General features: G+C 36.8%; 1 protein-coding gene across 1 annotated transcript in view; it reads left to right on the forward strand.

The window, feature by feature from the left end:
• The window catches only part of ACSS3 (acyl-CoA synthetase short chain family member 3), a 155,281-nt gene that overhangs the window by 76,337 nt on the left and 52,575 nt on the right, over window positions 1-26,369 (forward strand). The window contains exon 8 of the mRNA XM_078449651.2: window positions 15,903-16,054. Within this exon, the coding sequence (XP_078305777.1) occupies window positions 15,903-16,054 (152 nt within the window). The remainder of the gene's footprint in view (window positions 1-15,902; window positions 16,055-26,369) is intronic.

The raw sequence follows: 26,369 nt of genomic DNA on the forward strand, positions 1-26,369 counted from the left end.
AGCCTGGCTAGAGGTTTCTCAATTGTGTTTATTTTTTCAAAAAACCAACTCTTGGTTTCATTGATCTGCTCTACAGTTTTTTTTTTAGATTCTATATTGTTTATTTCTGCTCTGATCTTTATTATTTCTCTTCTTCTCCTGGGTTTAGGCTGTCTTTGCTGCTCTGCTTCTATTTCCTTTAGGTGTGCTGTTAGATTTTGTATTTGGGATTTTTCTTGTTTCTTGAGATAAGCCTGGATTGCAATGTATTTTCCTCTCAGGACTGCCTTTGCTGCACCCCAAAGCGCTTGGATTGTTGTATTTTCATTTTCGTTTGTTTCCATATATTTCTTAATTTCTTCTCTAATTGCCTGGTTGACCCATTCATTCTTTAGTAGGGTGTTCTTTAACCTCCATGCTTTTGGAGGTTTTTCCAGACTTTTTCCTGTGGTGGATTTCAAGCTTCATAGCATTGTGGTCTGAAAGTATGCATGGTATGATCTCAATTCTTGTATACTTATGAAGGGCTGTTTTGTGACCCAGTATGTGATCTATCTTGGAGAATGTTCCATGTGCACTCGAGAAGAAAGTATATTCTGTTGCTTTGGGATGCAGAGTTCTAAATATATCTGTCAAGTCCATCTGATCCAATGTATCTTTCAGGGCCCTTGTTTCTTTATTGACCGTGTGTCTAGATGATCTATCCATTTCTGTAAGTGGAGTGTTAAAGTCCCCTGCAATTACCACATTCTTATCAATAAGGTTGCTTATGTTTGTGAGTAGTTGTTTTATATATTTGGGGGCTCCCATATTCGGTGCATAGACATTTATAATTGTTAGCTCTTCCTGATGGATAGACCCTGTGATTATTATATAATGTCCTTCTTCATCTCTTGTTACAGCCTTTAATTTAAAGTCTAGTTTGTCTGATATAAGTATGGCTACTCCAGCTTTCTTTTGACTTCCAGTGGCATGATAAATAGTTCTCATCCCCTCACTCTCAATCTGAAGGTGTCCTCAGGTCTAAAATGAGTCTCTTGTAGACAGCAAATAGATGGGTCTTGTTTTTTTATCCATTCTGATACCCTATGTCTTTTGGTTGGCGCATTTAATCCATTTACATTCAGTGTTATTATAGAAAGATATCGGTTTAGAGTCATTGTGATGTCCGTAGGTTTCATGCTTGTAGCGATGTCTCTGGTACTTTGTCTCACAGGATCCCCCTTAGGATCTCTTGTAGGGCTGGTTTAGTGGTGACCCATTCCCTCAGTTTTTGTTTTTTTGGGAAGACCTTTATCTCTCCTTCTATTCTAAATGACAGACTTGCTGGATAAAGGATTCTCGGCTGCATATTTTTTCTGTTCATCACATTGAAGATCTCCTGCCATTCCTTTCTGGCTTGCTAAGTTTCAGTAGAGAGATCGGTCATGAGTCTTATAAGTCTCCCTTTATATGTTAGAGCACGTTTATCCCTTGCTGCTTTCAGAATTTTCTCTTCATCCTTGTATTTTGCGAGTTTCACTATGATATGTCGTGCAGAAGATCGATTCAAGTTACGTCTGAAGGGAGTTCTCTGTGCCTCTTGGATTTCAATGCCTTTTTCCTTCCCCAGATCTGGGAAGTTCTCAGCTATTATTTCTTCAAGTACACCTTCAGCACCTTTCCCTCTCTCTTCCTCCTCTGGAATACCAATTATGTGTATATTATTTCTCTTTAGTGCATCACTTAGTTCTCTAATTTTCCCCTCATACTCCTGGATTTTTTTATCTTTTTCTCAGCTTCTTCTTTTTCCATAATTTTATCTTCTAGTTCACCTATTCTCTCCTCTGCCTCTTCAATCCAAGCCATGGTTGTCTCCATTTTATTTTGCAGCTCATTAATAGCATTTTTTAGCTCCTCCTGGCTGTTCCTTAGTCCCTTGATCTCTGTAGCAATAGATTCTCTGCTGTCTTGTATACTGTTTTCAAGCCCAGCAATTAATTTTATGACTATTATTCTAAATTCACTTTCTGTTATATTGTTTAAATTGTTTTTGATCAGTTCGTTAGCTGTTGTTATTTCCTGGAGATTCATTTGAGGGGACTTCTTCCATTTGTCATTTTGGATAGTCACTGGAGTTGTGCGGAACTATGGGGCACTTCCCGTGTGCTGTCTTGAATAACTCGCGCTGGTGGATGGGGCCGCAGTCAGACCTGATGTCTGCCCCCAGCCCACCTCTGGGGCCACAGTCAGACTGGCGTGTGCCTTCTCTTACCCTCTCCTAGGGGCGGGATTCACTGTGGGGTGACGTGGCCTGTCTGGGCTACTTGCACACTGCCAGACTTGTGGTGCTGGGGATCTGGCGTATTAGCTGGGGTGGATCGGCAAGGTGCACAGGGGCAGGAGGGGCAGGCTCAGCTCACTTTTCCTTTGGAGATCCGCTTCACTGGGAGGGAGTCAGACCCGCCCCCCGCCAGAGGGATGGATCTGCAGAAGTACAGCGTTGGATGTTTGCGTGGTGCAAGCAAGTTCCCTGGCAGGAATTGGTTCCCTTTGGGATTTTGGCAGGGGGATGGGCGAGGGAGATGGTGCTGGCAAGCGCCTCTGTTCCCCGCCAAGCTGCACTCTGTCGTCCGGAGCTCAACAACTCTCCCTCCCGTTGTCCTTCAGCCCTCCCACTCTCTGAGCAGAGCTGTTAGCGTATAACCTTCCAGATATTAAGTCCGCTTGCTGTCAGAACACACTCCGTCCGTCCCCTCCGCTTTTGGCGGCCAGACTCGGGGGCTCTGCTTTGCCAGTGGGCTGCCCCTCCGCCCCGGCTCCCTCCCGCCAGTCCGTGTAGCGCGCACCGCCTCTCCGCCATTCCTACCCTTTTCCGTGGGCCTCTCGTCTGCGCTTGGCTCCAGAGAATCTGTTCTGCTAGTCTTCTGGTAGTTTTCTGGGTTATTTAGGCAGGTGTGGGTGGGATATAAGTGATCGCAGGGCGCAGTGAGCTCAGCGTCCTCCTACGCCGCCATCTTCCCAGAAGCCCTCTCTGTTTTTCCAAATGCTGATGGCCATTTTCAGTCCTACTAATACTTGGATTCTCAACCCTTGAAGGTTGTTGAATCTCTTCCCTTATAAGGCACACCCTTCTAGAAGCTGTTCTAGTGCTCATTCTCGCTACAGGAATTTGCCCATTTGTTGCCTGAAATATATTCCTCTTAACCTTTAGATCTCAGCTCAAGTGTCTTTTCCTCCTGGAAGTCCTCTCTGACCTCTCTGATTAGCTGAAACTTGTCATCTCTCCTAAGTTCCTTATGTTTTCCCTCCTGGCTTGTGTCCCAGATACAGTTTCCTATTAGTTTATAGGCCCCTTTAATTCGCTTATTTGCCCCTGTCTGCTCTTTGAGAGGGAAGAGATCATCTTAACATTTACATACCATTAATTCTCAGCTACTAGACTTTAAAAAAAAATAATAATCGTACTTTAATGTATATGTTTCATATATATTCAGTCACTTATAGCATAAGTATTATTTCTATTGAATTTTTTTGCAGTGACAGTTGAGTAATACACAAAACCTGGAAAGTGTGTGTAATAGGTGTCCTTAGCCTTGCTCTCTGCATGTATTTGGTTCCTACTAAATATTTGTTAAATAAATGCCTGGGTGAAGATATCAGTAAAAAAATAACTTGAGTTGTAAGTAAAGACCTGTCCCTCTGAGGGAGGAAGAGTAATTCTAATTATCTTTACCAGAGAATTTCATGAACAAATTAAATAAATAAGGTAATAGGTTACATTTTTAATAAGCAAAGATTTATTATTATTCATTGAACTGGACATATTTAATGTTTATTTTTGAGAGAGGGAGAGAGAGTGTGAGTGGGGGAGGGGAAGAGAGAGAGTGAGACACAGAATCTGAAGCAGGCTCCAGGCTCTGAGCTGTCAGCACAGAGCCTGATGCAGGGGTCGAACTCATAGACCGTGAGATCATGACCTGAGCCGAAGTCAGACACTTAACTGACTGAGCCACCCAGGCACCCCTGAACTAGGCATATTTAAAGTGTACAATTTGGGAGGCCAGATTGGACTGCAAACCAATTCTGAGTAACTCAGACCTTATTTTTGAGATGAAGAAAATAAACAGTGCTTTTCAGAAACTTACTTTATTAATGGAGCACTGATTCCCACAGACTTGCTCCAACAACAGATAGACAAAGACATATTTGGTACAGCAGTTTTGTCAAAGAGGAGAAATTAAACAAACATTGCTTTAATATAGGAACTTTAATGTACAAACAACTTTAGCAACCTGGTATGTGTGTGCAGGCACATGTCTCTATTGGTAAGTGATGGTTATACTCAGATATGCTTTCTGGTTTCTGTCTTCTATTTTGTATCTGTCCCCTTTTTCAAAAAGCCTATCATCTGCAGAATCAAAACCCAACATTTCTTCTCAAGGTCTAAGAAATCTGCTCAGACCCCTTTTCTCCTCATCTCTCTTTGGGTACTAATGTACAAATGTATATCTTGTACATAAATTTCAATTACAATAATGCTGTGAAACCCAGGCTTCTGTAATGGCGGCAGTGTGGCTAAGCAAGAAAACTTTACTCAACAGACATCTATCTCCCCATTATAGTCCTTTATGATACTTTTTATTTCTGCAGCATCTGTTACATTGTCTGCTGTTTCTGATTTTATTTATTTTGAGTCTTCTCTCTCCCTAGTAGTCCAGCTAAAGGTTTATTGATTTTATCTTTTCCAACAACTCTTAGTTTTTATTTTTTCTATTGTTTTTTATTCTCTGTTTGAAGTATTTCTACTCTAGTCTTTATTATTTCCTTGTTTCTGCTAACTTCCATCTTAGCTGTTCTTTAGATCCTTGAGATGTAAAGTTAGTTTGAGATCTTTCTCTCGCTTTTTTAATGTCAGGGTTTGTTGCTATAAACTTGCCTCTTAGTGTCACTTCTTTTGTTGCATCCCATAAGTTTTGCTATGTTGTGTTTTCATTTTCATTTGTCTCAAGATACTTTTAAAATTCTCTTTTGTGGGGCGCCTGGGTGGCTCAGTCGGTTAAGCGTCAGACTTCGGCTCAGGTCATGATCTCACAGTCTGCAGGTTCGAGCCCCATGTCGGGCTCTGTGCTGACAGCTCAGAGGCTGGAGCCTGCTTCTGATTCTGTGTCTCCCTCTCTCTCTGCCCCTCTCCTGCTCATGCTCTGTCTTTCTCTGTGGCAAAAATAAATAAAAACATTAAGAAAAAATTTAAAATTCTCTTTTGATTTCTCTATTGACCCAATTGCTGTTCAAGAGTGTGTTGTTTCCACATATTTGTGAATGTCACTGTTTTCTTACTATTGATTTCTAGAGTACAAAGTTTCAGTTATTTAAGAGGAGATCTAATGTATAGCGACACGACTATAGTTTAAAATACAATATTGTATTTTGCTAAGAGGGTGGATTGCAAGTGTTCTCACCGCCCCCCTCCCACAAGAAAGTGTATACATGTATCAAAACACCAAGTTGCACATTTTAAATACATACAATTTTTATGTGTCATTATACCTCAGTAAATCTGAGAAAGATTATATAAAACTATGTGTACATAAAAATATACCAAAATATACTAAAATAGGCTTTGCCTTAAAAAAAAAGAAAGTAGCATACTGTTGTTGGCTAAATTACCTAGAATGGAATGCTAGATATTGGTCTCCTTAACTTTAGCTTGGCATTAAGTCATAAACGAGTTAGTATGCTTGATCTTGATATGGCAGTTCTCATTTTTATGTAATAACTGTATCCTTGGAAGTCCTCAAGGAAGGAAAGCTTGCTCTCATTTTACGTTTGTTTGCATTTCACAAACTCTACACTTCATAACAGCAAGCCATTTCAATAAACTCTTATGCATGCTCACTAAATTAACCAGGACCAATGGCTGTCTGTTAATTCAACAATTAGCTTTGAAGATATATCCTATATTCCTCCTTCTCAGACAATAAATTAGTTAGAGGAGGTAGAGGATTTATTTAAGATTCTGAATTGTAGTATAGGAGCATGGTTACTGGACTGGAAATACGAACACCTGTGTTATTTATCTTGCTGTCCTTTTATCTACCTATATGACGTTAGGCAAATTAATTCAACCTCTTGGGGAATCTGTTTCTTCATCATTGAAACTAGAGGATTGACACATGGTCTCCCCATTCTGCACTTCCGTGAATCTTCTCCAAATCAATTTTTTTTCTAGAATAAGTATATTATTTGGTAACATGTTTTAAATTTTAATTCTGGAATTCATTTCAATTTTTCCCTAGAGAATGATACTGACTCTTCAAATGTATTACTGAAGATTTCATTCTAAATTAGTGAAATTAAAAAAACCATTTTTTAAATGTTTATATATTTTTGAGAGAGAGACAGAGTGTGAGTGGGGTGGGGGCAGAAAGAGAGGGAGACACAGAATTTGAAGCAGGCTCCAGGCTCCAAGCTCTCAGCACAGAGCCTGATGCGGGGCTCGAACTCATGAACCATGAGATCATGACCCGGGCCGAAGTCGGATGCTTAACCGACTGAGCCACCCAGGTGCCCCCCAAAATTTTAATGTTTGAGAGGCAGCATAACAGTTAAGACTTCCATTGTAAGATTCCTGAAACTTCTATGTATTATTTGTTTGGCCTCAGATAAGTTGCTTAACTGCTCTCAGACTCAGTTTTCTCATCTATAAATGTCAATATTAATATTACTTTTCAAAAACATAACAGTATTTTTCTCATATATCATTAAATTGGTTAATCCATGAAAAGCCCTTAGAAAGGTTGCCGGGCTATAATAGTAGAAAAAATGCTGGATATTATAAGCTACTGTCATTATCCAAACATATGAATCTATTCTTTGCCAGAATAAAATTCTACAATATAAACACCAACCGTTCATTCCCATGCAATCCAGTCATTGTAATGCTTGAATATTCAGGTGCTCCACAATTCTTCCTTCAAAGTCTATGCTCCTAACTCTGTCTGCAGCAGTCATCAGAGCACTGAAGGCAGCTCCCTTTGGAGCCCATTAACTTTCTTCTAAGAGCCAGGCAGAGGAATCAGCACACAAGGATGTGTTGATTCTGCTAGTACTGATTTTGAAGAATGAGTAGCATATATGGAAAATAATCCAGTGATCTGTCCCCTCAAGGATCTGTCCTTTCAGAGTTGAACCAGGAGTGAAAGAAGAGTAGCCTTGATGCCTTTCATCTGTGAATAAACCAGTACATTTAATTGCTCACCATTATCCAAACATGTATAATCTTTCTCTTCTATTTTTTGGTGGGCTTTATCATTGCTGGTTTATAAGCTGTATGTATCTTTTTTTTTAATTTTTTTTTTAACGTTTATTTATCTTTGAGACAGAGAGAGACAGCATGAACAGGGGAGGGGCAGAGGGAGAGGGAGACACAGAATCCGAAACAGGCTCCAGGCTGCGAGCTGTCAGCCCAGAGCCCGACGTGGGGCTTGAACTCACAGACCGCGAGATCGTGACCTGAGCCGAAGTTGGCCGCCCAACCGACCAAGCCACCCAGGCGCCCCTAAGATATATGTATCTTTAAAGAATTCAGAATATTCAGCTTGATAATTTCTTACTGAGTGCTCTTTTCCTGAATTCATAGGAAGAAGGAAGAGTTTAGATACTATCTATTCTTTCTTCATAGAATAATTAGTGTGAAAATGAGCTCTACACTTTCCTTTATTTGCATGGGAATCAGATAAGATAATGTATATGAAATTAGTTTGAAAGCTGCAAAGAAATATCACAATATGTGTGTGTATAGTAAAATATGACCACACATATATTTTACACATAATTATTATTACTTTATATACATGGATCAAAACTTGTAGCCATTTTCCTATGTGAAATCTCATGTTTGAGAGTATTGAGGATACTACTTTAAATATTTTAAAATTATTTTTGTATTTAACATTCGTTAGATCATCCACAGTGCACCTTCAATGCACATGTCACCTACTTCTGTACTGCACTGGGCCTATAATCTCCATGAAGACATCCTATGATGTATGTTCCACACGTGGACCTTCTGAATTCTTATCTCCTTCAAGGCTTCATTTTAAACATGTAATTGCTTGCATGTATAGAGTTACCTTCTTTTTGCAAAAATTTTGCATTTTACGTGTTAACCTGTTTTCTCTAATTTGATTATCAGTTGTTTTCGGGACAGAGATTTGCTTCCTCCAAGCACAGGGATACGTTGCTTCCTTTTATGACTAGTAGCCGTGATGTTGTTAACTAGTACCCTCAAAGGCACTCATCAGAGTCGTCCTACCACCTTATCAAATGGAAAATGATTTCCTTCTTTCTTCTTTTTTAATCTAGTATAACAGCAATGTATTTTTATGTATGTATCAAATGAGAAAAATGATGACACAGTTATTACTCTAATTCAGGCTGTATAATTTGATCTTCTCAATTGGAAAAGATTGCAAAGCTGATGCCAGCATCTTTTAGATTTCTCACATGGCTAGTTGTTCAAAGATACTTATTCCGGAGTTTATTTTTCTCTCTGTGTGCCTGTGTTTTATGTTGAAATAAGGAAGTGCAGCTATTGTCATGACTCCATCAACAATATTTATTAGTGCTTGTTGTGAGCTCAGTATCTTCTAGGGGTTGAGAGGGAAACAGAATAAGTATCATACACACTCCTTGCTCTGAACACACTGACACTATATTAAAAAAAAAAAAGTAAGATTAATGTAAAGGACAGAAAGCAAACAAACCAAGACACTACCTAAGAAATTTCTTACACAGTGTAGAAAATATAAAACTTTTTTCCAGAAATTACATTGAGCCATTGCCTATGGTAAATAGTCTACATTTAATTTTTGTACTTCTTTTGATGCAGTTTTGTGATGATAGAACTAAATAAGGATCGAAGAAATTAAATAAGTTGCCTTAGGTTACATACCTTGTAAAATGGCAGCTTGCATTCCCACCAGGCTCAAAATCTGTCTACTGGTCTCTTAAGGGAAGTTTAGGATTAAAGTAGATAGGGAAAGCTTTGTGGATGAAACACTGCCAGTAATAATAATAGCTACTGTTGATCGGGTGTTGCCTGATAAGAACTCTACTAAGCGCTTTATGTACATAGCCTTAACTATTTCTATCCATACATCTATAGGATAAATATTTTGAGTCCCTATTTATAGCTCTAGAAACCAAGGATCAGAGACATTAAATAATTTTACCAGTGGCACATGAGTGACAGAACTGGGATTTGAAACAGGGTTCTCTGGCTCCAAAGACAGTGCCCTTTGGCCATAATTTAGAGATGAACAATTGGGAAATTACTGAATAATACCAGCTAGTGACCAGAACCGGGGTATCAGTGATCTTTAAAGGCAAAGGCAGGATATTAGGGTGTCAGGTGGATATTGTAAGATTGAGCTCAATAAGTTGAAAATAACTGATGTTTTCAGCTAAGATAGCCAATGTGATGGTGGTTGCCAACTGAGCTGCCATAGTAGGAGTTACAGCTATTGTGGAGCAGGAAAGAGTATTTTTAGTTTTGGTAATGTTGATTTTAAACCTACGACGCAGACATTTGTATGATATTGGGAAACTCAGAAAAATTTTCAGAATTAGAGACACAGAAGAGTTAATAATTCAAGTTCCTAAAGTGATTAAAATACTCAGAGGTAAAGATTAAGAAAGGGAAGCTATATAAACTGAGAATGAAAAATTAGGCAGTGGGAGGACCAGAACACCGGTATACTGAGGTGGAAGGGAGGTTTTCCAGAAGGTGGGGGATCATCGGTGCCAACTGCTTCAGAAAAAGGTGTGCTAGGACAATAGATGAAGAGAGTTTTTGGAATTAGGGTTTTATTAGTCACCCTTATGACAGCACTTCCGTAGGAAGGTTTGTGTGTTTGTTTTGTTTTTAAACATGGGGGGAATGTGAGAATGTTTGAAGGTTATCTTAGGTAAATTATTGGATGGTATGGAGTAGCTGGGGTTTGTACGACCTCAGGTTGAACTGCAGTGTATGTACGGAATAGCCACACTTCCCTTCCTGGGCAGAAATCTGTTAGCGTAATAAAAGCAAGAAGCCATTTAATTTCTCTGCTTATAGCAAAGTCTAACTACTCACTATGAGTAAAGAAAACCTTAATTTGTCCCTCTTCTACAGATAGTAGTGATCGCTCATCAGCATGGAGGAATTCAGAGGCGAAAGCAGTCCTGTTAGAAGCCATAAGCTACCAGCTATCCTAGTGATAAATGCTCTTAGTGACTGCTGAGAGTGGTAAATATGTCAGAGTCCCTAATTAGCTCAGCACTGGGTCTGCAGAATTACCAATTCCAGTGCTCTGCTTCATTTACTTGGCATTAATACTTTCAGAAGTAAGCATCTTTTTAGTGGGACAGATGGACTCTTATGACTGGGGTGGAAGCAATGGCTTATTCATTGGAGGGTAGCCTCATCACAAGGTCCCAGATGGTTAACTCTCTCAGAGATGTGGGAGAAGGCAGGAGAAGAACCGAACCAGAGGGTAGATCTATTTTTTTTTAATTTCAGCTTTATTGAGGTATAATGAACAAAATTGTAGGATATTTAAAGTATATATCATGGCATCTTCAATTTCTCTCATCTGTTTTATGGTTTCCAGTTTTATGGTTTTAGGCTTTTATGCTTTTATGGTTTTGGTGCCATTGTAAATGGGATTGTTTTCTTTGTTTCTCTTTCTGCTACTTTGTTATTAGTGTATAGAAATGCCATCTATTTCTAGTTATTACTTATGTATCCTACAACTTTACTGAATCCATTTATTACTACTAGTAGTTTTTTGGTGGAGTGTGTATAAGTATGGATAGTATCATGTCATCTGCAAATAGTAACAGTATAACTCCTCCTTACCAATATGGATGCCAAGCTGTTCCTCAGAGCTAGACAGAAAATCTTTGAAGAGATTCTTGTGTTGGGGAGGCTCTCATAGGCCTAGAAACCTTTTGGCTATGGACTCCTTTTCAGGATCTGATCATATTGACTAATCTCCCTAGGAAAACAAACATATACACATTAAAAAAAATCAGAACAGTTATAAACTTCCCTGAAGTCTGGTCAGAAACCCTTCATCAAAAGATTAAGACATAATCATTTCAAGCAGTGATACAACAAAACAAAACCCTGAAACTAAAACTTAGCTTTCAGAAGATTCTGGGCAACACAGGAGCTGCTGGCCTGGGGCTATTCTTTCCACCTTTGGAAAAAGGATAAGTGTATTCAGGGTGTGACAGCCTATAAATCTTAATATGTATGTACAATCTGGAATCTAGTTTATAGAACAAGACAAAGGATGAAGCAATTCTCCCCAATAACGGGGAAAAAAACCAGCAAAGGCTAATCTTAAGTTCTAGGCTCATCCCCTAAGGGAAGCAGACAGGTGGGTACTGGATAATGTCCTAGCCTCAGGTAATGCCTCATATATAAGGACTGTGCATTGGTTCTCAACCCTGGCTGTAGATTAGAATTACTTAGGGGACACGTGAAACAACAATGCTAGACCCAAATTAAGGCCAATTAGATCAGAACCTCTGGGAGTGGGGAACAGACACTGGTACCTTTCAAAAGCATCCCAAGCAATTCTCATGTACATTTAGGGTTGACAATCAGTGGGTTAGAGTAAAATTAGCCGGTGATATGGATAAGATAAAGGAGAGCTAGGTGGCAGCATATCCCTACAGGTGAGGCCCATGGAATTATGGGAAATCTCTAGCAAACAATCAGCCAAGTCAGTTGATATAAATTCTTAGTTATCAGATTGTATTTATAAGTAAGTTTTTACTCCTTAAAAAGGAATCTGCTATAGTAACACAAAATCGTAGATCTGAAGGTTTTAAGGCATAGTGCAGTTATCCCATATGGCTTTAAAACAGCGGTAATGTTTTCAAAATTGGAAAAAGATAATGTGAGCTATTGAGAGAGGGACTTTAGGGAAGAAAAAGCCCATTTTTTAAAAGCTTGTACACTCATTTGGTTTATATTTCAAAACCCACAAAAGGGTAAAGAGTGCAAATCTCACTGTCCCCCGTTCCCAGCTGTTCAATTTCTTTGACTTGGAAGCAATCTTATGTGTATAATGGTTCGTTATTGTATAAGCAATGCCCCCTCCTTCATTTTCATACAGATGGCATTGTAGAAATGATATGTGCACTATTCTGCATTTTACCTTTCTTTCACTAAATATTATATCCTGGAGAACTGCTTATGTTTTAATAAGTCTCCAGTTTAGATGTTGCATGCCCAAACTTTCATCTCTTGGTAAAGGCACAAGGCATATAGTAGGAATTCAACACATGCTATTGCCAGTTTCATCACGCTTCCAAAATAAACAAGCCAACACTGCTGCACCTGTCTGCTGAAATTAAATTCAGGACTCTTCTAAAAGGGATGTCGCTGTCTTTGCCTTAGAACCGCAGTGCAAACATGCCTTTGGTGATATTCTCAGAAGCGGCGTTCAAAAAGGTACCAGGTGTGTTTCTAATCCAGCCACAGAAGGAGGCAAAGACTACAGTTGACTCAAAAATTTGTATGTCAAAGTCTGAGAAACTGCATGTAGCCCTGACACCAAGCCTTGGACAAACCGAAATCAGAGGATCAATAAAACAAATATTATTTTGCTCAAAGATCTAGGTCTAGTGTTTAAGCTCATCTTCGTTTTGTTAAGTTGCTGTCTTTCACTACTTTCCTGTGCTGAAACTTAACCTCAGTAGGGATTATGTGAAAAGTTGAGATATTACCTGGTTTTCTAGCTCAGGGTCTATCATTTATGGTTCCTTAAAACTAACACAATGAATCATAAGTGGTAGAAATTTGTACGTGCAATTTAATCTTAAGGTATTTATCTGCTTGGATTCTATGCTTTGTACCATCACTAACCGCATTATAAATATTAGCAGTTAGTGTTTTATAAATCTCTGATGGTAAAAATTCACGATTATAATAGCTGAAAGCTTAGAATCTCTGCTTCACCGTTGTAGGGATCGCTTTCTGCTTTCGTGTTCTGGGTGGCAGTAAACACTTTACCCCTTAGTTTGGGGAAAGGAAATAAAAGCAAAGGGTAAATTACATCAATGGATTTGAGTTTTGAAGAGTTTTTAAGTTATTGTTACCTTTTAGCTGCATTACTGTTTTTGGTGTATATGTTGTTTGTTAAAAATCCCCATAATCTTGGGATCTTCCTACTTTTCAATTGTTTGGGCTGTTGCTTCTCCCTGAATATGCAAGTTCTAGAATCAGGGTCCTTTTCTCTAGGTAACTCAGAGTGGTTAGCATGTTATTGATTAAATTTACAAAGTACTGTAAAGGGATTATATTGCCTGTGTGTGCATGCACGTGTGTGTATTTACACAAGCTTGTGTATGTGCAGGAGGCCAGGGGAGAAGAGTTTTCCATAAAACCACTAAGCTATTGAGTCACTTAATTCTAAAATAGTAAAACATATCATAGCATTGAATGATCCTGTGAGAATAGAAAATAAAATGGAAAAATCTGAACCTTTCTGAGCTCAGCTAACTTACAAAGGAATATGGTGAGATTTTATACATCACTTCCTTTAGTATTTTAATAGTAATGCTACGTTATCATGATTTTTATTCTCAATAAATAGAATACTGATGGAAATTTATTTGGTGCAGGTCAGAATTGCAGAAGCAATTACATTATTTATAAAAATATGGTACAGTTTTTAATATTTCTAATGTTTAAGCTGTCATTATCATTAGACATAATTAATTGAAGGCATTGTAAAATACATGAAAGTCATTATGGTATAGTATTTTGTTATGACACTAATATCACCCTTTTGTGGGTATATTGTCTTTGTCCCATGACACTGGAATTGTAATGAAATTCAACTTCAATTGGCTATAAAATATCTTCCTTCAGTAGAGGTCAAACTACTGTAAAATATTATCTCAATGCTTTTATCGAGGAAATATTGGAAAAGTGATTTATTCTTATTTAGTGGGCAAGAAAATGGCAACATCGATAGGGAAAGTCAATTGCACATGATCAGTTAATAAATAATTTTTATGTGGATGAGATCAGATTTCCAAGGTCACAATCTAGTACACCAGGGACTGTTCAGTGCCTAAGACAGATCGAAAAAGTAAAAGTCAAATGTTTACCTCACTTGCTTCAAAAGAATAACTTTGTTGATTCATTTTAGACTGATGTGCTCAAGGCTTCAAAATGTGTGAGTCAAGTTATGTACATGAGTTGCCAAATTGTATCTGGCAGCTTTCCATACTGTGTTAACCTCATGACCTGTATGAGGTGGTAATGGAATAAACCGAAATGAAAAGTTTGGGATAGTTGTGATAATAAAAGTGAATTTCTAGTTACAATAAATACTGTCTTTGGTATTAAAAGACCAAGAGAAAAAGCAACAGAATATAAGAAAGGGGTTATATTTTTCCAAAAGAAAATAAAATTGCATTTAAAGAATATTAAGGGTAACCATTAAAAAGAGGAAAGTACAAACTAAATAACGCCCTATCAAAGATCCAGTCAGAAGTAGATACTGAATCTAAATTACTAGACAGCTATGATTGGCGTCTTATTATCATCCACTCATTTATTATTCTGTGTTTGAGGAGAGCGCTAAGTTTGCTACTAGCAACTTCTTTCCTCTTTTTACCTCATCAGTGTTTCCCAAGTGTGTTCTCTAGAATATAAGATCTGTGAGATGTTCATATAGGGGATGTGGGCAGAGAAGTTTAGGAAATATTACATATAGTAACTCTCTTTAGGGAATTCCTGATGTTCTTTAACATCTAATTTTCCAAGAAATGGTCCAAAATAAGACACCTGCTTTCCTTTTTCTATCCCAACCCCTTCTAAAAGGATTTGATTGTGAAATATTACATATAGTAATTCCTCTTTTGGGAATTCTTGATTTTCTTTAACACTTTTAAATCTTCAAGTGATGGTCCAAAGTAAGAAACCTATTTTCTTTTTCTTACCCAACCCCTCCCAAAATGATTTGATTGTGAAATATATATTACATACCTATAATACATATTTTTTCATATAACATATATTAACATTCCAGGCACCTTGCCTTGGAATCAAAGGAAAAACTAACAGTGAAGAGAATGGATTGAGGAATGAGGGGATATGGCTGGGCCAACATAGATTTTATGTAACAGAATTTTTGCAGAATCACTGATTTATGCTATGCGCATTTTCCACTTTGCGGAAACATCAGTAATAAAAATGCTTTGTGTCCCTTTGATTACGTATTCGATAATAATTGTTAGATTTTTATTCACAGAGTTTCCACTGAATATGTGAAATGTCATTTGGAAGCTATGGAAAGCATACATCTGGAGATATCTTACTGAATTTTTAAGTCATAGAAGTTGCTTTCCTTGGAGTGAGGCATTTAATTGAAAAGGTTATTATGCAGAAATTACTGTGATTCCATATTTTTCTCTGTTCTCAAAAATTTAGAGAATTGTTATTGTCACTTTTAGAAGTGATTATGAAAAAAAAAAAGTGTCAAAGTTAGAAATTCGTAGCAACCATATTTCTCCTTTAGTCCTACCACACAAAACAATGTCTTGAATTTCTTGGAAAACAGAAGGCTGTTTTATGTTATTAATTTGAATGTGATATATACGCCCTATCCTTTATCGTTCAAAACTTGAGAAAGGAAAACAGTGCGATTTGAAAAGCTTTTAGGATGATGTAAGGGAGCAAATGGCCTCTCTGAAGCCTGGGCGTGCGTTTGTTTTTTTCATGTATTTACTGTAGAGTATGGGGACATTTTAAAACTCAGATCTGTCGAGAACCCCATTTTATTAACATTGCTGTGTTAAGTGTATAAGCATTGAACTGTCAGTGAAGTAGGAGACATTTTACCCGGTGACATTTTAAATGAATCTCATCGCAGGGAAAGCCTGTGGGAACACCAGATGCTGGCGCTTATTTCCGTGTGCTCGCGGAGCATGGAGTAGCTGCCTTGTTTACAGCGCCGACTGCAATTAGAGCCATCCGTCAACAGGACCCTGGGGCAGCCTTGGGGAAGCGGTACTCTCTGACAAGGTGAACTTGGGATGCGCGGGGCAAATTACATTAAAAACTGCCATCAGAATGAATAACTGAACATTATACATTTTTTTGGCACTGCGATACCTCGATGGAAAGAGCCAAAAGATTCTGCATGTTATTAAGAATGACTGTTCTAAACATAGCTTTGAATTAGTTAGAATGTTAACTATACCCGGGAATATTTTTAATACCGTATTGTGTTTATTTCAGTTCAGAATATTTGGTAAATATTCTTACCAAAATATTTCTCTTTTTTTAAACTGTTTTTCTTGTATTTCCCTTAAAGTAAAATGCAGACCATGACTTAACATGCATTTGTACATGTATAATAGCATCTAATGATCCTTTGAAAATAGAATAATAGTGTAAATAGAGGGAAAGTATTATTCGATTTCCTATGTACAGATAAAACGCGAAAATTATAGTCCAAATTACTGTTGTTGAAAGAGTGAAGGAAATTATTTTTCTGTTGTTTTATAATAGTATGCTCTGAATAGTTTAAATATTTTTTGTTGGTTTATTGACATCCATTTTAGTTTAATGATACGTATATTCAAAGATAATTATAGCAATTTGTATCTGCAAGGCAGTTTCCAACATCAATTCTTATTGAACCTCTTTGAAATTGGTCACTGCTATCATAAACTAAAAGAAGGATTTTGTAATTTCTTCAAGCCAGAAAAAACGGGTTTGAATTATTGTTTCGAAATTTTTAAGTTAAGCACCAAATGTTATGAATTGTATGTTGTTATAACCCAAAGAAGGAGTTAAAGTAGATATCATACACTGCAGGTGTAAGGAAGAAGCTCTCAGTTTGGGCAGTCAGTGACTTTGTTTTTCATTCTTGTCCTATTTTTTTTTTTTTTATTTTATGAAAACTCAGGTCTGGATTTACATGAAATTGCACCTGTAATCTAAACAATATACTCATTAAAATAAAAGTGTTCATAAAATGAACCTTCCATTGTAATATTTCCACTCACCCTCTATTTGTTCCTTCATTTACTACATTTCAATTTTGTTTCCTCCATTGCAGCCAAAAGGATAGAAAAGTAGATTTTGGTATTAACGTCATAGGCTGTGTATAGTCTCTATGTCTTAGACAGTTTCAGGGAGTTTTGAAGAAACAGTGATTGTGGTATCTTGCACTGTGTCTTTACTAACAAATGCATTCTGATTGCAGGGGGTGAAGTTGTGTATCCTGGAAGCTAAGGTCTCTCATTTGCTAAACCATCTTCTTTTCGCGTTTGTACATGAGTTTTGAAGGTTATTCATTACTGTGAAGGCGGGAACCTTTTCCAATTTTCCTGATATATACAATATTGAACAGCACCAAATGCCTTTTTTCAAACTAATACTAATATGGCATATGAGATCTTAGTGTAAGGAAAATTGCAATAAGTCCCCCCTGATGATGCCCTTCTGTCTTTAGGCACCTATGTTATTCGGGATGGTGTGCACGTAGGTTTTAATAGATGTTTAATGATGCAGACTGTGAAAACACCCTCAATTATTCAAATTACTATTAATAAATTCAAACATTTACTGATTACCAGCTACGTGCCAGGTATAAGCAGTTTAAGTTTCTCTCATTCAGTCACCACAATAAGGAAGAATTGTAATTATCCTCATTTTACGAATGAGTAATATTAGGACCAGAAAGTTTAAGGAACCATTAGAAAGAAATTAACTCAGGCAATCTGACAAGGGCCCACATTCTTTTTTTTTTTTTTTTTAATGTTTACTTTTGAGAGAAAGAGAGAGAATGAGCAGGGGAGGGGCAGAGAGAGAGAGGGAGACACAAAATCTGAAGCAGGATCCATGCTCTGAGCTGTCAGCACAGAGCCCGACATGGGGCTCGAACCCACAGACTGTGAGATCATGTTCTGAGCTGAAGTCGGACACCTCACCGACGGAGCCACCCAGGTCCCCCGAGTCAATTCAGATAATACCTTCACTGAACTTTAATGGATCCTCCCTTGTGAACTAAGGAACTGTTAGAAACAGAAGGGACGTCAAAAATCTAACTCTCTGATTTTAAAAACAGGGAAACCGAAGTCCAAAAAAGTTAAGTTTGGGTTAGAGACAGAATAAAGACCAGGACTCAAGTCTTTTCACACAACTGTATCTTTAATTTTTTTATTTATGTTTAAGACTTTTCATACTTATTTACCGCACTGACACTCACTAGGTATTATGACTGCAGGCTCATGATATATCTGCAGAACTTAGCCTCTCTCTTCTCTTACAGGACATTCCAAATGATGCAATTGTATTTTTAAAATGTATTACAAATCTCATTAAATATTGTTTTAAAGTAAATTTGGGGGAGGGGGCTAGGTGGCTCAGTTGGTTAAGCTTCTGACTTTGGCTCAGGTCATTGTCTCTAGGTTTGTGAGTTTGAGCCCCACACTGGGCTGTTTGCGGTCAGCACAGAGCCTACTTTGGATCCTCTGTCCCCCTGTCTCTGCCCCTCCCCTGCTCACACACACACACACTCTCTCTCTCTCAAAAATAAATGAACGTTTTTTTTTAAAAACAAGTAAATTTGGAGGGGTGCCTGGGTGGCTGGGGTTGGTTGAGTGTCTGATTGATATCAGCTCAGGTCATGATCTCACAGTTTGTGGCCTCAAGCCCCACATCAGCCTCAGTGGAGCCTGCTTGGGATTCTCTTTCTGTCTCTCTGTCTCTCTCTCTCTTTCTCTCTTGCTTGCTCACCTTCTGCCCCTCCCCCTCTCTAAATAAATAAATATTTAAAAAATCAACACATAAAATAAATGTGGAGATCTGCCAGAAATTTTCACTCCCAAAGCAAATTTCAAAAGATGTTCTGAAACAGGGTACTAAGCAGAACTATAAATTCATTTTATCATAGACGAGTAGAAGTTAGAAAAACAGATTAGAAGTCATCTAGGATAGTTACCTCATTTCACAATTGAGAAAACTTTGTCACAAAGAGGTGAAGGTGAAATAATGTTCCCAGAATTGCAAAGCTCCCTGCAGCAAAGCTGTGACTAGGCAGTGCAGTGTCATATAGTTAAGATTCTTACTCTGGAGTTAGACTCACTGAGCTTAAGTCTACCATGTACTGGTTGTATGACCTCAACAATGTTACATAGCGTCTCTGTTCTTTTTGTTGTTGATTTGTTTTCTTTTTGCCCTCCTTCCCTTCTCTCCTCCTCTCTTCTCCCTCCCTTCTCCCCCCGCTCCTCCTTCCAGAACATAAATATAGTAATAGCACAAGAATATAATAAAATAAAAGCTATATGATCCATGCAAAGCACTTGGAACAGTTCTTAACCTAGACTGTCATAGCTATTTTTATTGTCTGCTTTCTAATTTACTGCTCTTTTTCATCATGTCATGTTGATTTATTTTCCCACGTTCTTCTCCTAGTTCAATCTTAATAAAGTTAGAAAAAATTCAGTTCTGGTACTTCCATTCAAGGTATCACAGTACCTCATGCTCCGATGCAGCCCTTTTTCCCCCCAATTGCACTGTAATGAGAGATAATACACAAAAAAAGCAGAGCATCAGAGATGAGCTCAGAATTAAAGTAAACATATCTGCGGATCAGAAATGGAACAGATTTGCAAAGTAGTAAGCATGGCTGAAGCCAGAGGCTTGCTAGGTGTAAGAGCAGGCATGGACATCATAGTAGAAACCCGGTATTCTGCAGCTTTGATTGTGGAGTCAGAGCCAGCTCAGTGCTTGAACTTGCAGTGCAGTGTTACTCTTCACTCGTGAAAGGAGATTGATAATGATGGTTAGAGGTTGTTTTCTGGGACTAGGACTTATAGTGAGCTTTGGTACAGAGGTCTGAATGAAACAGAGAATAGCCCAGCAAATGTAGACTGAACTAAACTGCCCACCTGCTGTCCTAGAATTGGATCTATGATATCCTGAGTATCACTGTGTATTAAGAATTCTGGACCATCATTGTGGCATCGGATCGCTGGGGGATAGCTACATCACCCACAAACTTATTGAACAGAGAAGGCGAACACAGGAGAGGGAGCAAGAGATAAAAATAACAGCAAAGAATCTCTTTTTCTTCTACTTAAGATACGAGTATAGAAGCAGGGATCAACAAACAAGACTAATAAAATTGAATAACGGATCACATTGCTATGGAAACCTGATTTATAGAGGAGGTGGTTTAACAAACGAGTGGAAGAAGGATAGACCCTTAGATAAATTGGTGCTGGAACAGCTGGCTGTATATGTAGAAAAAAATGAGTTCCCTACCATATACGATACACAAAAATACATTTCAGCTGGATTCAAGGCTCTAAAATTGTAAAGCAAAGACTTAATACTTTCAGAAGAAAATGGAAAAATCTTTTAATATATTTTTAGTAGGGAATAACCTTTTAAAGTGTAAACCACAAATCATTAAGGAAAATATTGATGAAATTTACTACATTAAAGTGAAAAATCGCCCACTAAAAGAATAAACAAAGTTAAATGATGAATGATTCACTCAGAGAAGATATTTGCAGCATGTATAACCATTAAGCAATTAGTGTAGAGGATATAAAGAGCTTCTACAAATCAATAAGAAAACACACCATCCAATAGACGAATGGGCAAAGGATATGGACAGTCAGTTCATGGAGAAGACAAGAGTAGTCCAAAACATTAAAAGATCTTTAATCTCACTAAGAAACAGAGAAATGGCATTTTATTCCCATCACATAGACAAAAGTTAAAATACCTAACAATGATACTTGCTTGCAAGGATATAAAGCAGCAGAACTGTTTTTACACTACTATGGAGAGAATAAAGTGGAAATATCTAGTAATAGATATTTATGCACTCAAGATGTCCCATGATCAAGCTTTATTAATATGGAGGGATGAGAATGAGAAACTCTCAACAATGTGAACAATAAACCATGCATTTGAAGGTTTCTAGCAGGTTTGTTTCAAAACAAAACAAAATATAAGTAAGTACATGTGTAGCAAAAACATAGTAGAAAATAGATTATGTATTGTGGTGTATTAATTCAACAGGATATTCAGAAGTGGAAATTGACCAGAACTTCAGTATTAGCATGGATAAATCTCAAACGCATAATGCTGAGTTTAAAAAGCAAGTGAAAACTGATTATTTTTCTCTTACACATAGCAAGAGAAATTTGAAAAATTATGAAAAACCATATTGTCTTGTTTAGGGATACACAATAGGCAAAAAAGAAATTAATGCAGGAAATGAAAACCTCTGAGTAATGCTAGTTACTGAGACTAGGTGGCTAGTGGGATGGTGAAGAGAACTATGAGTTAAGTAGGGTTTGGGGAGAATTCAATACTATTTTATTTTCTAAGTGAAATAAATATGGCAGAATGATAAAACTGAGAATTATCCCATAACTGGGCAGTATGTACATAATAAGTCCATTATATTATCATCTACTCTTGTCCTGTTTCTCAAGGAAGTTAAAAATCTCATAACAAAAAATTCTTCCCATTTTCTTTATGTGCTCATTTGACATGAAATCTCTGAACCACTTTGGTAAATCGAGGATGTCATACTATAGGTGTGCCTTCATAGTAGGAGAGGTGGGCGAGAGTATGTATGTGTACATGCTTTGCACCTCTCTTCATTTGGTCTAACAGAGCTGGCAGCGCCTAAACAAATAACTTTCCTACTTCAGTGACAACGACTATTAAAATTTAAACAAATGAGAAAACCTCAGAGTTATCAGTCCTTTTTTAAAAGCTTTCAGAGATCTCCTACATTTGACTCACTGCTCCAAATATGTGGTCTTCCGAATCTCAGAATGACAGTGACCATATGTTGCCTGTCTTTGGGTTGGTGGTGGATTGCTGATGAGCCATCCAAATATCCAGCTTGCATTGTTGAACCTTTTAAAAAACTTAGTTGCCAGTTATCACCATGGTAGTTGAATCAGAAAGTAAATAATTTAAAGCCATTATGTGAAGAAGTAAAAATTTATTTATTTATTTATTTATTTATTTATTTATTTATTTATTTATTTATTTATTATTTTAGAGAGAGAGTGTGTGTGAGTGGGGAAGAAGGACAGAGAGAGAGAGAGAGAGAGAGAGAGAGAGAGACTCTTAAGCATTCTCCGTGTACACCACAGAGCCCCAACACAGGGCTCGATCCCATGACCCTGGGATCAAGTCATGAACCGAAATCAAGAGTTGGACACTTAACTGACTGAGCCACCCAGGCACCCCAAGAAGTAAAATCTTAATAATTTATACAACATAGAAAAATATTACATCTCTTGTTTATTGTATTTTAAAGCTTACTGCTTTTTCATATTTCATCAGCCATTTGAAGATTCTGTTTTGTGAAATGTTTATCCAAATCTTTGGCACATTTCAGTTTTCTTTTTCTTGTTGATTTGTGGGACTTTTCATATACTTTTAATTCAGTTTTTTTTTTACTGACTATATGTATTACAAATAATCTTTACCTTGTGATTTGAATTTCTCTCACTATCTTAGCGGTGACTTTTGATGAAGAGATGTGCCTTTTCATCAATATTTTTTCTCTATGGCTAGTGCTTTTTAAAATCCTATTTAATACATGTTACTTATTTGAAGATCGGAAGTTATTCTTCTATGTTATTTTTTTTTTGATAGAGAGAGAGAGAGAGAGAGAGAGAGAGAGAGAGAGAATGAATGAGCGCATATGGGGGAGGGACAGAGAGGGAGAAAGAAAATTTCAAGCAGGCTCCAAGCCCAGTGTGGGGCGCCATCTCATGAACAAGAGATCTTTTTTTAAAATTTTTTTTATTTCAAAATAATTGTAATTCACAGGAGATTTCAAAGATAGTACAAGGAGGGCCTATGTACCCTTCACCAAGTTTCTCCCATGGCTTCATCTTCCATAACTGTAGTACAATACCAAATTAGGACATTTACATTGATAAAATATGTGTGTATAGTTCGGTGAACGTAAGATCTTGACCTGAGCCAAAATCAAGAGTTGGACGCCATGCAGGTACCCCTCTTCGATATCATTTTCTAGAACCCTTAACTGACAGCCATGCAGGTACCCCTCTTCTATATCATTTTCTAGAAACTTTATTGTTTTACCTTTCACATAATCTTACTGGTTTGATTTTTGTGTATGGCATGAAGTAAGGGGTCAAACTTGTTTTTTTTTTCCTTATATGTATCCAATTAATCAAGTTCCGTTTATTTAAATGGCCATACTTTCCCATGGCTCTGCATACCACTTTTGTCATAGAAGTGTTCATAAGTCCTTTCTGTTTCTTGCTTTATTTCTGTTTCATTGATTGGCCTATTTGCCTATATTTGTGCTACTCTCACAGTGTCTTTGTCATTATAGATTTATAACAGGTCTTGATATCTAGTAGTGGTAGTAGTAACAGCAGTACATCACCTTTTTCTTTGCTCTTTAATCTGCTCCATTGTATTTCCATACAGATTTTAGTATCAGCCTGTTTATACACACACACACACACACACACACACACACACAGATAGAACTGCTAGAATTTTGTTTGGGATTATTTTGAATTTATAGATTTCTATGTTAAAAACTGGCAAGTTAATATTGAGACTTCTAGTTCATAATTATAGTATATCTCTTAATTTATTAAGGTTATTTTAATTTATCGCATTAATGCTGTGTTGTTTATTGAATGAAAGACATCTTAGATTTGTTTCAAGAAATTTTCCTTTTTTATTTTTTCCATTGAAATATAATTAACACACAGTGTTATATTCGTTTCAGGTGTACAATAGAATGATTCAACAATTCTATGTATTTCTCAGTGCTCATCATGATAAGTGTACTCTTGATCCTCTTTATTTCACCCATCCTCCCATAAATTATGGATTCAATTTCATTTCATTCAAATTGCTTCTTAAATTTGTAACTTGATAGCTTTCATTATTTTTAGAAACTCTTTTATCCATTATCTCTTCAAATATTGCTTCTATCTATTTTCCCTTCTTAGGCATTGATACTTTAATGGCATTTGTTAGAACGTTTTACCCTATTACCCATATCTCATAAACTCTATGTTTTTTCTCCTTTATTCTTTTCAGTTGCAGATTGGTTATTTTCTCTTAACTTACATTTTGGGTTTTCAATCTTGTTTTCAGTTGTATATAAACTTTCTTTAGATCTAAACTTCTCTAAGTTTGTACTTTTGTGTTTTTAGTTCAGAGATATTTATTTGATGCTTTATTATAATTTCTAGTTCTTTGATAATTTATACAAATATTTCATGGACATATTCAGAGTTATTGCGAAGTCTATGTCTAATAACAAGACTATCTGTGAATCTTTGTGATTTTTTTTCGATGACTCTATTTTGCATGTTGGTCACATGGCCTTCTATCTTAATGATCATCATATGTTAAAAATTATATAGCTACTTGGACACTCTGGAGTTGTTAAGGTCCTACAAAGTAATTCTTATTTTGGCAGGCTGTTAACATAAGGGAAGATCACTTTGATCCAGTTCGGGTTTTAGCTGATTTGCAGCTGTACTTCAGTATTTAAGAAGGCAAGTTTCTTTCCAGTTTATCTCTATTGTTAGGATGTAAATCTTCAGGCATTCCAATGGAAACTTGAGTGTTTTACAACCCTCTACTCCTTCTTTTCCATTATGAGTCTTGAGTTCCAGGTTGGTTTGTTCCCCCCTCCCCCCCAAGAAATTGTGGTGGCAGGAATTGCTGTTCATTTTCTAAGCCTCTCAGTCACAGTTTTTGTTCAGTTTCTCAACCCCTAGTTGCTTGGGCAGATATTCCAAAGGGGGAAAAACGGCATGTCAGTGTAAGACGTTTCTATACATTTTTTTCCTTGGGATGTTAATGCTTCCAGTGCTGATTGTCTTTGTAGTTCTCTGATACCTGAAAGAGATGTTTCTATTTTACATTCTGTTTAGCTTTTCTGGTTGTGCTTGAGAGAGAGCCTGGTGGACAAAATGCTAGTAGGTCCTTGACAGAGTGACAAATGCATGTGTAATACTAACACTAGTGTCTGTAACATTTTGAAACTGAATTCTAGAGGGGAGCAACTGGAAGAAAATAGCATGAAGAAAAAATGGAGATAACCTCAGGGACACTGGTGGCAAAAGTAATGATATTCTGTAGACTAGAAGTTGACGAGGCATTGCTGAAATGATCTATTTTTATTTAACTTCTTTTGGCACAAGTGAAGAGTACTTTTCACTTGTTTGGTAGTTTATGGAGCTTGAAAGAAATATTCACTTTAGTTTTCTTCTGTTCTTAATTTATTACCTGAACATTCTTCATCAGAATTTATCTTTAGCTTTTATCCATTTTTGGGCAGCTTCCTTTTTATTTTGGACTAAAATTAATTTGACAATATTATTGTTTTTCTCTTTCTCTTGGCTTAATTTTCAGCTTCATTTGAGTGTTGAATTGTACTCCATTTTACACAGAATTGGGGAAAAGTAGACAGGCTTCATTCCCATTAATTCTATCCCCCTACTGGTTTTTTCTACTCTAGATATTGTATGTTATAATTTTGTTTAAGTTTTTGGTAGTATATGCTTGGAAGTAAATTCATCTTTCCCTGTGTTACTGTCATCAGAATATTACCCGTATATTTATTAGTCTATCAAAATCTATGGCAGCACTATACAATAAAACTGAGCTCTGCAATACGGTGGATAGAAGTTGCATGTGACTATTGAACTCTTGATAAGAGGATAATCCTATCATGACATTGATACATTTTTTTTAAATTTTAACTAATTTAAAATTTAAATAGCCACATGTAGCTTAGAGCTTCCATATTATACAATGTAGTTATAGCGTAGATAGAAGACCTATGTAATTAACTTAGGTAAATTTGGATTCCAGAGAATCCAAGTTACTACAAGAGTGGCTAATATTAATGTTTATAAAATGCATTTTCAAGGAAAAATTGTTTAAATATTTTCATTTTGAGGTATTTGTCTTTTCATATTATCAATAAAATATTTGCAAGGTCATTAATGAGAAGTTTATTAAGTGATGTTACTATTCTTTTTTATTATAAGCCACAAAATGTCCTTTAAAAAATAAGACTGACCTGAGGCATGAGTTTATCTTTAAATTATCTTACAATTTATCTTTATAATTATAGATATATACTGTTTTTTTTCTTTCACTAATCATCTTGGTTATAGAAATATCATATCACATTGAATGGTTTTATTTACTATGAGGAATTGAGAGTTAATAATATATATATTAAATAAGCTTTTTAAAATTTTTTTTTAATGTTTATTTATTTTTGAGAAAGAGAGAGAGAACATGAATGGGGGAGGGGCAGAGAGAGAGAGAC

Source organism: Panthera onca, chromosome B4 (genome assembly GCF_046562875.1).
Source record: "Panthera onca isolate mPanOnc1 chromosome B4, mPanOnc1 haplotype 2, whole genome shotgun sequence".
NCBI lineage: Eukaryota > Metazoa > Chordata > Mammalia > Carnivora > Felidae > Panthera > Panthera onca.